This window comes from Pipistrellus kuhlii, unplaced genomic scaffold (genome assembly GCF_014108245.1).
Source record: "Pipistrellus kuhlii isolate mPipKuh1 unplaced genomic scaffold, mPipKuh1.p scaffold_m20_p_12, whole genome shotgun sequence".
NCBI lineage: Eukaryota > Metazoa > Chordata > Mammalia > Chiroptera > Vespertilionidae > Pipistrellus > Pipistrellus kuhlii.
The window spans coordinates 1,467,279-1,479,409 of record NW_023425427.1 but is presented as its reverse complement, the minus strand read 5'-3'; the positions used below and the strand labels follow the sequence as shown (position 1 = coordinate 1,479,409).

General features: G+C 46.3%; 1 protein-coding gene across 3 annotated transcripts in view; it reads left to right on the top strand.

Annotated features, from left to right (window-relative positions):
- ASTN2 (astrotactin 2) overlaps positions 1–11,828 on the top strand; it is a 700,161-nt gene extending 688,333 nt beyond the window's left edge. For all 3 annotated transcript variants that reach the window (XM_045579858.1, XM_036432815.2, XM_036432814.2), the window contains 3 exons: positions 135–235; positions 1,338–1,521; positions 11,016–11,828. In XM_045579858.1, the coding sequence (XP_045435814.1) occupies positions 135–235; positions 1,338–1,521; positions 11,016–11,253 (523 nt within the window). In that variant the 3' untranslated portion in view covers positions 11,254–11,828. The remainder of the gene's footprint in view (positions 1–134; positions 236–1,337; positions 1,522–11,015) is intronic.
- The last annotated feature ends 303 nt before the right edge of the window (positions 11,829–12,131 follow it).

Here is a 12,131-nt window from a genome sequence, read left to right as displayed (position 1 = left end):
TTTGGAAATAATTTCTCCTGCAACTTAAGTGTTTCCGACCACACCTGTGCTGTGGTTTGGGTTCCTCTTTGCAATGCTTGTCCGGGGCTTCTCAGAAGCCGCAGCCGGTGCTGTATTTTCTTGCTGTGCTGCAGATTCACTCTGTACGCCGTGGACACGCGGGGGAGGCACTCGGAACTCAGCACAGTGACCCTGAGGACAGCCTGCCCACTGGTGGATGACAACAAGGCAGAAGGTAGGTGACCCATTACTTCACTTCCCAGTGAGCTATTGAGTCTCAAAGGCAAAGGGACTTGAGATGTTTTCCTAAGAATTTTATTAATTCTACTTTAAAATAACACAGCCCAGTTGGGGTGGCTCAGTTGGTTAAACATTATCCTGTACACTGAGAGGTTGCATATCTGATTCCCTGTCAGGACACATACCTGGGTCATGGTTTCAATCCCTGGTCGGGATATGCATGGAGGGCAGCCAATTGATGTCTGCCCCCTCCCCCCCCTCTCTCTCCTTCTCCCCCCTCTCTCTCTCTCTCTGTTTCTCTCTCTCTCTTTCTCTCATGCACACACGCCCTCCTCTCTCTCAGTATGTCCTTAGATGAGGATTAAAATAAATAAAAAAGATATCTTAAAATAATACACTCATATTGTTAAAAAAATATATATAAGAAAGATAAAAATCAGAGTAGAAAATAATGCAGAGTAAAAGTAAATGTGCCCCCCAGTTCTCCTAGAGGCAGCTGTTATTAGCAGTGACTTGGGACATATATAAATTTTGATCAGTCTTCAAAGATACAAGGAGGAGCTTTCGACTCAGGATTGGTGGAAAGCATATGAATGGTCATGAATGGCAAGCAGAAGATTCTGGATTTCATTTGAACTATAACTGAATGGGGACCTGTCAGACCTGATCACAGAAACATGCAGGGAAAATGGCAGAGGGGAGACAGAAGTAGACTACTGAGATGAACCCGAGACAGTTTACTTAAGCCTCTGTACTTGCTTGAAAGTTGAATGTTAAATCACAGGCACAAAACTTACTATGTTAACAATGAAGCTTGCCGTTATGAGCACTAACTTTGTGCCAACCCTGTGCCAAGTCCTTCACATCAGTTTTTAATATAGTCCTCCCAGTGCTCCTCGGAGTAGACATTGTTATCACTAGTTGAAATGAAAACTGAACACAGCTAGTTCTTGACATGTTCAGGATAGAACTGAGGTCTGTCTGCCCCCAAGGACCATGCAAGTGAATTCCTGCATGGATACGTCTCCCTTGTTGCAAAGCATGTCTCCATCCTCAGTTGCCTTACTGTCCAGTGATATGTGCTTCTTCCACCTCAGAGATAGCCGACAAGATCTACAATCTCTACAATGGGTACACGAGTGGAAAGGAGCAGCAGACTGCCTACAACATGCTGATGGAGGTCTCAGCCTCCATGCTGTTCCGAGTCCAGCACCACTACAACTCTCATTATGAGAAGTTCGGGGACTTCGTCTGGAGGAGTGAGGATGAGCTGGGGCCCAGGTATGCACGTGAGTGTGAGTGGAGGGGTACATTCTTCTTGCTTTCATTAGACTTGACCCTTTTCCCTGTAGGCTAAGAATGGGCTTTATCTAATAAATAAGGGTTGCACTCACCTTGGTCTAGATAGAAATGGGACATGGGAGGGAGGAAGAATCTTGGAATCTTAGCTTCTTGGACTTCTGGAATGTCAGAGAAGAGAGAAACATCAGTGCTCTTCTGATTAATCACTCCCCTTGCCCAACTTCCACCTCTGATTTTAGAGACGGGAAACTTGGGCTCCTTGTGGGCTTGTGTCCTAACCGAGATTATAGAGAGGCACCGTTGACAGGCCATAGCCCCAAATCCAGGGCTCTTCACACTCTTTCATAAGAAAGCTGAGAAAGAATGAAGTCCAATAGTGACCATGACTAAATACATTCATAACACATATTAAGGTATCCTTTTTGTCATCAGCAGTTATTGTCAACCACTGTTCTAAGTGCTATGGAGGATTCAAACATGACTAAGATGCAGTTGCCATTTTTCTGAAGCTTCATAAAGCAGCATATGAAATGGTGGCTGCATTTCTGTCTTGGACTTAACAACTTCATCCATCCATTCATTAATTCTTTCATTTATTCAGCACATACTCATTAGCACATTTTATATGTTAATTGTTGACCACACAATGGCAAAAAGGTAGAATAATCCCTACCTACATGTAGGTTGCTTTTGCAGGTAATTAAACAAGCAGTAGCACAGAATAGGAATAGTAAGTGTCATGACAGCAAAATAATAGGGCCCTTTGGGCAGGCGAGGCATAGACACCTGGTGAAGGCTTCCCAAGGGCTGACACTCTGAGACCCAAAGGGGAGGAGGGGTCAGGCAAGTGGAGGGAAAGAAGGATTGGAGGGTCTGGAGCAGAGGGACTCCCTGGAAAATGCTCAGAAGAGATGATGATATTACAGTACAGCTAGGTTTTTCCCCTGAAGTTTGACCATTTGCCTGCCAGGTATATGATTTTTGTCATGTCACCATACCATATATATTGTGTTCATTTGCTACCTCTTCCTTATATTCACTTTTTACTGCAAATATATTTGAAAAGAAAACACTGTATCCTCTTGTAAAGGAGAGCATAGCACCATCGAAGCTCAATAGAAAATTAAGCCTAAACATTCATACAACGGAAAAACCACGCAATTTTGTTCCATTCTGGAGCTACTCGAGGCTCTTCCTTTAAAAGGGGAGATTGGTGAGTGTTAGAATAGTACTAAGGCACAGTCCCAAACCAAGGTGTTTGTGTGTTTTTTTAAGTAATCTGGAGGAAGGCACGAGAGTGAACAAGCGAGCTAGCTGCTTTCCCAGTGTGATCCACTGCTGTTCAATACTGGGTATATGATCATCTCAAGCACCACCTCAACTCCATTCCCCTGCCTCAGGGGAACTCCTTCTGCACTTCGGTAAACACTGTGTGTGTAAGAACGGAAAGGATTTCCAAATTGCCAGAGCAAAGTGTGTGACAGCAGGAGCCGTAAAAGATAAGAAGGGGAAGGTCAGCAGGGGCCATTCCTGAATGCCCGCTAAGTAGGGTTAAAGAGTTTGGATTATCTCCCTGGGGTAATGGGAAGTTTTTCAAGTGTTTTTCACAGGGAGGGGGTGATATTATTAGATCTTCAAAGGAGAGAGATCCCTCTGACTGCAGTTGGAAGCATGGACCAGAGAGGTCCAGACAGGAGGGAGGCACGGAGGCCCTGGAGGCTGTTGTGATAATAGTCTGGAGAGACAGGGCCGTGCTCTGGGCCAGGATAGCATCCGGATTGCTGGGGAGAGTCACAGGACTCCTTGAAAACATTTAATGGGCTTTAAAAAGCTTTCAAATTACCCTGCAAGCTGGATAAAGTACGGTATCCTCCCTCTTTCAAGATGATAAAGAATTAAAGGCTCACCGGGGTTACATGAGCTGCCCAGAGTGGAACAGTTTTTTATGGAGTCTGGGTCTGCCCGGAACTCTCACCCTGAGTCCTCACCATTGCAATAACCTTCTGAAAAGGCTAAGTCTTCAAGGGAAGAGACCAGAGCCTGGTCCAGGATAAAAGGGACCTCCCCTTGGGTGGGGCCTTATCTGTTCTGTGGGGTCCTGGACCATACCTTTCTCCCTTTCTCACAAAAGGAAGGTTCTTTAGATAAAAGCAGAAAGAGGGCAGGTAGGCTTGCACCTCACTGTTGCCTTGCTGTTTGCAGGGAAAGACATGCCACTGTATGGGGCTTTGCCACAGGGCTCAGCAAGTTTGGATAGAAGCTGAACCAGTCCCACTCCTGACTCTGTCTTCACACCTTTGGGACCCTTTATGACCCTCCGGGACATAAGTCCCTGGCTGCCCAGGGAGGCTGGGCAGCTCTCTCGGAAATGGATTGCGATAAGTCGCTAACCTCTGGCCAGCAAGTCACCAGCCGCTGTCTGCCAATCTACACCCGGGGCACACAGCTTCCTCCTCCTCTGGTCTTCCCAGTCCCCAGAGGGCCTCTGGCATTCCTCCAACACTGCACACTGGCATGTCAGCAAGAACCAAGGCATGTGTAGCCTACTCCAATCCAGCACTGCTAGTGAGCTCACTGTGCACTCTCGGGCTCTGGTGCTCACTGGCCCTCAGTCGCCTCATTTGCAAAGTGATCAGGATCACCTGCCTAGTCTAGTGGTGCTTATTTATTTATTTATCTATTTATTTATTTATCTATTTATTTATTTATTTATTTATTTATTTATTTTTAATTCATGGAAAATTTATCTTCTAAGAAAATTTTACACAGAACCCCAGGACTTAGCTAGAATGCCATCACCTTAGTAGGGGTGTCGAACTCAATCAGAGAAGGGGCCAAAATCTAAAATCCAGCCTAAATCGCAGGCCGAATGGTTTACTGAACAGTCATAAACTGTCATTGTGATGGAAACGCAGCGGAGTGCAGTGATGACAGCGCGGTGCGGGCCACATTGCAAGGCCTGACGGGACGGATTTGGCCCGTGGGCCTTGTGTTTGACACATGTGCCTTAGAGTATGCTTAATACTTCTACTCGCTGACACCTCATGTTTTCATTTTTTGCACTATGCCTGTTTTAGTATCCTGTACCTCATAGGTCTTTACTTATATGTTACCTCCCTAACCCACTACAATGTCAGTTTGTGTAGCTGGCAGTCCTTTATATCCAATTCACTCCTGTAAGTAGGAGTGAATTCCTTATTGAATAATCACATAATGGGATGAGTAGGTGTGTGGACTCTGTGGGCCACTGAGTTGTTTCAAGAGAAACTAGAGTGGGTGGTTTGGAGCCCCACTTGCTGGGGTTCCTCTTTAACTCCCCACCAACACCAAGGTTCCTGTAGGTTTGTCTGAGCTATTGAGGATCTATAGATCACAGTAGCAAACACCTGAATTCCACAAACTAGTCTTTGCAGCTCAAAAACAGCCTTGTAAAATAATTCATTTTTCTTGCAAATAGTACGAAACTTGAAGAGCCCTCATTTCATGAATTGATTGGTTCATTGATCCATTTAATGTGCTTACTATGTGCCCAATGCTGTGCTGTGGGGTGGAAACACATGCGTGGAAAAGACAGCGTCTGCCTTTACAAGGCTCAGCATCTGGTGGGGAAAAGGCTGGTCAGCGGACAGGTGCAGTGAAACGTGATAGAAGCACCATGGTAGCTAAAGAGAGTGGGAAGCAGATTTTAGAGCAGTGAGTCTCAAACTGCAATGTGCGTGAGGATCACTTGTGGCCTTAGGAAAATGCAAATCAACTCGGCGGTGTGAGATGGGCCAGAGATGCTTCATTTATAGTAAGCTCTTAGGTGATAGCGATGTTTCTGGTCCAAAAGCATACTTTGAGTGACAAGGCTCTGGATGCGGGTAGCTGATGCAGCTACCTCAAATGTAGAGCTGAAGGAAGAATTTCTGGAGAAGAAAGTTAGAGTTAAATAATGAATAGGAGTCCTCCCGATTAAAGGAAGAGTGTCCACATTGGAAGGAACAACCTGTGCAAAGACAAGAGGGGGCCAGGCAAGAGACTATACTTCAGTCACGAAGTAGAAGTCTCACTGGGGCAGAGTTCAACGTGAGAAAGGTAAAAAAAAAACAAGGCTGAAGAGTTCAGCAGAGGTCAGGTCATGATGGCTCTTGGAGCCCTTTTCTGGAGTCTGTTCTTTCTCTTAAAAGCTGGTTTTAAACAGAGGAGCCCTATGGTCCAATATGCCAGGCCTCTAAAAGGTTAGCCAGGTATAGAACCATAAGATATAGGTGAGAGAGCAAGAGTGCCCTAGACCAGGAGCGATGGGGTCCTTATCCTTGCTTTGTTACCCACTTGCTGTGTGACTTTGGACAAATTCCATCCCATTCTGCACCTAGCTTAACTACACAAAAGGGCTGGACTTCAAAGCTCCTTCCAGCTGGTAAGCCATGGAACCAGCAAGCCCTGAAGGTCATAGGGACGAGAAAACAGACACCAGCCCAGCATGTCCTGTTTCTCAGGGACTAAGCTGGCTCAGGTGATAAGAGCATTTCCCGGGAGCATCCTGAAGATATCATGGGATAAACTCTGGTAGGATTCTGATGGTCTATAATCATCTACCTTCCGGATCTGTGGTCACATAAACCCCATAAAATTCAGTGACAAAAGGGCAGCTCTTCTACCTAGTGAACCTATCAGGCCACTGACCACCAGAGCCTGCTTCCCATGGCAACCACAGATTACTTCAAACATCTGTGCAGAAAAGACTTGCTGACACAGCTGTCCCAGCCACACGGTTCCTATTAGATTTGAAAATCTGAGCTCATAGGTGGCCAGGGACCAGCACTGGCTCCAGTCTGAACGTCCTTGACCACTCTTGGGCCTCTCAATCCTCTTGGTTACAGTAGGCTAAGAGGATAGAAGGATACTAGGGAGAAGAGAGTAAGTACTGGAAAAGGTTTTGTTTCAGTGGGATCGATCTCTCTAGCCGAGGAAGGATGTAGTCATGCCGTCAGCCCCACATGCTTCCACGGCAGACGCCGCTTATGGCTCTTTCTCAGCTTAGCCCGGTGAGAAGCGTTTCCCATCTGAGGAGATGGCACATTCGTGAACCAAGCTGCTGTGTCTTCAGTGCATCAAGTGTGAGGTGTCCCTGGATGTCCTTTCAGTACAAGATTATATTAGTTTCTTCCTTAGATATTGTGGATTGGTGGTCTTGGAAATTTCTAGGACATTGGGAACACGAGCAAACCTAGGCTTCCAGGGCCATATTCCTTCATCTTGGATGCAGATACTTTTTTTTTTTTTTTTTAATCTTTTGACATTTTCTGAAATCAGGATGGACTGTGCACATGGATGTGCACATTCAGCGTATTTTTTATTTTCTTGAAAGAAGTAGCATCTCTTATCATTGAAGATGTCTTAGAGCGGATAAATATAATACAAACAGCTCACACAGTGACTTTGAACAAGTGTCCCATAGAGCAGATTCCCATTGATAATTAGTATTTAATTTTCTTGAAGTCTTGAAGTTATATTATCTTGAAGTCTTTGTCAGTCCCAAACTGAAACAGTTTTGGGTTAGTTGAAACTCAAGTCATCCTTACCATCAGTTTAGGAATGGATTCTTGGGAAGGTAGCACAGTTTCTTGTGACAGAATGAGGAGACAAAGCCCAATGTAACTATTTTCACCAGTTGCCTTAAAATTCATATTTCAAGCCTGATGTTGAGGATTATATTCAGGCTCACTTATACCACCGAGGCCTGGGAATAAAGCACACACTTTAGAACTGTGGTGAGAATGATGGCACATAGTAGGTACTCAATCAGTTATAGTCATTATCATCCCTGACTCTAGTTTTTCTCACCAGTTGTCTTCACTTACTAGAACAACATAACCATTTGCTTAAATTCCCCCTTCAGTGGACACCTCCACTCCTGCTTTCAATACTTTCTCAGAAGATGTGCTTTTGAGGCAACCTTCATCATCATGACCTGGCTGCAATTTGCATATGTCCCTCTTACCAGAAGTGACTGGGGATCTCCACTGTGTCCTGACCCGGCCAGCATGAATGACATCAGTAGTACTTCCCTTCATCTGCCCCCTCCACTTCTAGAGATTGCGTTCCAAGTTTTTGTAGCCATGTCATGCCCTCGACTCTCATTAAACTTGAGGTCACCTGACACTGACACATTGGAGCTCAACTCAAGGAGGTGGGTGGAGGGAAGGAGGCCAACAGGAATGTTTCCTTATTGCCTCTTCTCTTCCTCTCCATTCCAAAGCCCCCTTAGAAATTAGGTCTCTGTCTGATAACTGTGTCAAACAGCTGATTGGGTAATAGTGCTGGGAATAGAATAGTTGGTCAAAGGTTCTACAATTCCCAGAGTAGTAGCATCTACTACTGATCCCAGCCCCTGACTCTTTCACAAGCCAGCCCTGTCTCAATCTGGCCTGCTGATAGAACCAGTAAATCAGTATGTGGTGGCCCTCCTTCACCTCTTGCTTCCTATCCCAGCAGACTTGAGTCCTGTATGCCATGAGGAAGATTTCATCTTTGGTATTTGAGGAATGTGGTCACTGCCTGTGATCACTCCCTCGAGGGCAGTGGCTCTCAACCTTCCTAATGCCAGGACCCTTTAATACAGTTTCTCATGTTGTGGTGACCTCCAACCATAAAATTATTTTCGTTGCTACTTCAATTTTGCTACTGTTATGAATTGTAATGTAAATATCTGTGTTTTCTGATGGTCTTAGGCTCTACAGTAGCGGTTCTCAACCTCTAGGTCACAACCACAGGTTGAGAACCGCTAGCAGGGTTCTCATAGCCCAAGACCATCAGAAAACACATATATTTACGATTTGTAACAGTAGCAAAATTACAGTTATGAAGTAGCAACTAAAATAATTTTATGCATGGGGATCACCACAACATGAGGAACTGTATTAAAGGGTCGCAGCATTAGAAAGTTAAGTGTCCCCTTGATATATTCCCATGGCACCAGGCAAGCTCTCAACCCAGCACTCACCCCTGTATTAGAGGCTGTTACCATTTCTGTCTGCCTGTCTCCTGCCACTGACTTATAAATATGCTCAAGGCTTAAACCAGCACACAAATAATAATGATGGTGGAGGAGGTGGCGGTGGAGGTGGTGGCAATGACGGTGATACTTTCTAACACACATGAGCTTACTGTGTGCCAAACACTCGCCTAGGAGTTTTACACGTATTAACTAATAATTGACACGTATTATTTAATCATTGCTATAACTCGATGAGGTAGGCAGATGTTGTTTTCTTTTTCTAAATCAGGAAACAGAAAGAGGAAGTCGCTTCTTAAAAGCACAGGGAGCAAAAGCAAACCCTAGCCTAAGAGCAGTGGTACCTGTGTGTTGTCTACTTCATTGCCTGCTGCCGGTCTTGCCCTCCCCCAGTTGATTCTCTGGGAGCAGGCAGTCTGGACTGGCACCTGTCGCTTTCCCAGTTTCCCACTGTGTCCTCACTCACACACTGGATTCTAGCCATGAGAACTTCTATGGAATCCCTTATCTCTTTGCCTTTGCCTCTGCCCCTTGTTATGTCCTTACCCTCTTCATTGCCTGACCCCTCCTCATTTGTGAGGCTCGCCACAAGTTCCCTTCCAACTACGACCCAATCCTGCCCCCATGTTCCCAATCCTGCCTAGGTACCTTTCTCCGTTTTCGCACAAGTCCTGTGCCTCCTTAAATCATTGCCCTTGCCACCTGTGCTGTAACTTTTAATCTGCCCGTCTTTCCCACTGGATGGGGAACTCAGCCACATACTAAGTGCTCAATAAATGAGCAACCGATGACTTTATCCCCATTGACATCACAACAGCCCCATTTTTCAAGCGAAGACGCAGGCTTAGAGACGTTAAGTAAGTCTCCCAAGGGCATGAGCTATTAAGGAGCAGATTAAGCACTCCAAGCAGAAGGGGTAGGAATAGCCTCCCCAGCCTGCTCTTAGGAAGGGGCCTGCCGGAGGGGGTGAGGACTAGGGCAGTGCGGCCACTCCAGTGCGATTATAAAGCTATGAATTCTTGGCACCTCAGGAAGTATTCCACCCAAGTGGGGAGCTATACAAAGAGGACTTTTTGAAAGGCACCTCATAAATTGTGCCCACAAAACGCACACACATAATCCCGGCCCTTTTCCAGCCGCCACACAGGTGCCTAACACAGTCTCCCATTTGTGGGGTCTGTGGTCATAAAGCCGCCTGCCTCCTGGGGTCTCAGAGGGCCATGAGGAGGACAGCGGGGGGGCGGGAGGGAGCCTGTTATTTAGCCCCTCAGGCTTCCTGGAGATCTAGAAGGTAATGGGGTGATGTAAAGAAACGTGGGTTCTACAGGAGGCATGCACGTGGACAGTGTCTTGGACTTGTGGTTTGACCTGGGAAAAGGATATTCTTTTCTCTCCCTAAGGCTGTTTCGACATCTGTAATGAGAGTTCAGACTGGATCATTGGTTCCCAAGTGGGATTGCTCTTGGCATCTGGTGGGCAGAGGTCCGAGGATGCTGCTGAACTTTCTACGGGACAGTACCCCCTTTGAGAAACCCCAGACTAGGTCATCTCAAGGATCCTTTAGTTTTCTATGCAGCCCTCATTCTCTCCAGGGCTCCTCACTCTGGTGCTGGATACAGGGCCCTGGGTAAATTACTAATGATGGCCACCAAGTACAGAGTGATTCTTGCTCAGACTACTGTTCAGTATGACCTTAATCCTGAAACATCACCGTATTATAGTAAGTAGTAATTCTTTATAAGAGTAGCTGTCATTTACTGGGCACTGACTTTGTGCCAGCCAGGCTTTGGAAATTTCTCGGATAATCTTTCAGCCTGCTGAGGAAGGTAAGACCACTGTCACTGTTGTAAAGGTGAGAGCAAGGACATGCAGAGACCCTGTGATTTGGGGACACATATACTAGGCTTTGACATACGATTCCAAATTTCCTGACTGTGAAAAGAGAAGGATGGAATTAGAGAAGTATGAAAGCAAATAGGGAGGGACTTGTGGATTTTCATGGCCTGCATTCAAATGCCCAACGCCAAGGTCAATGTGATGTTTGACCTTGGTCAAGTAATACCATTTTTCTCTGAGCCTTTGCTTCAGGGCTATTGTAAAGACAAATACACATTTTAAAATGTATGTAAAGGACCCATTTCTTCTTACACGTGGTATCAATAAATTTTAGTCATTATTCTTGTTATCATTATTATAACAATTTCTACTGTGTTGGAGGTGAAAAGCTGATGCCTGGGACTCTCCTACTTAGCAAAGGGTTATTACTCCTTATCATTTTTTTTGACATGGAACAATTGGAGAGGAGAGGCAGAGGGTGATACTGGAATGGGCGTTTGAAGTGCCACACTCAAGTCAGGAATGGATAGGAAATCGCTGGGACGTCAAAGCCTCCTTTGTCTATTGATTCTTACCCGTCCAAGACCTACCCCTTGACTGGGGCTTCTTCCTTCCTCACTCTCCCCCTGCCTTTCAGGAAGGCCCACCTGATCCTGAGACGACTGGAGAGGGTGAGCAGCCACTGTTCCAGCCTCCTGCGCAGCGCCCACATCCAGAGCCGCGTGGACACCATGCCCTACCTTTTCTGCCGCAGCGAGGAGGTCCGGCCCGCAGGCATGGTGTGGTACAGCATCCTCAAGGACACCAAAATCACGTGCGAGGAGAAGATGGTGTCCATGGCCCGGAACACGTATGGGGACTCCAAGGGCCGGTGAGGGGGGGCGCCGCCCTCCCTGAGCACAGAGACTCTCCGTGGGAGGGGGAGCAGCACTCCCGTGGATTCCGGGGGCCTAGGTGGGCTGGGAGACAACGGAGGATGGGCTCAGCCAATTAGGCTTGGCAGTGAGGCCAAAGCAAACTCTCTCTCTTGTGGATAGCTGACAGAGGACTTTGTAAACACTGGAATTATCCATTTTTCTCTATCTTTTATTTTTTCTAAGATATTATTTGACTCTATCCAAGTCTCTCGTTTTTTCAACGTTTTCTTATGGATGGCGGTCAAGTCCAAGGCAGGAGCTTTCAGGAGACCAAGCGGCCTTTCCTCCTCTTCCTTCCCGCGGCCACACTCAGCTTCCTCCCAGCCCTGGACCCCGGGAGGAGATGTATGGAGAGATTATCCAATCCGCCCTCCTCAGCTTCAGGAAGGAAGCCCAGAGGAAGCTGCAGTGAGGAAGCATGGGTCTTTGGGACTTGACTCCCAGCTGGCATTGACTTTGCAGGGCCTCGGCCTCTTCCTGCTCCCTGTGTCCCTGCAGGACTTTCCATGCATTAAAAATTCCTATTGTCTCTCTCTTTCTCTCTCTCTGCTTGGGTGGTATTTCTTACCAACAGGGGACCTCTGTTTATTCACTCAACAAATATGTTTTGATTATCTATTATCTGCCAGGCATGAACATGGAATGGAAGACAGAGGAACTCCCTGCTCTCAGGGAACTTATTGTCCAATGGAAATGAGAAGTAATCTAGTGATTTGGGGCTGCGATGGGTGAAGAGTAGAGGTTCTCTGAATGCATCGTTGGGTCATTAGACAAAAGGACAAAATCGTGTTTTTTTTTCTGAAAGAGTGAGACCTCTGATCCAAAGAGGGGGGAGG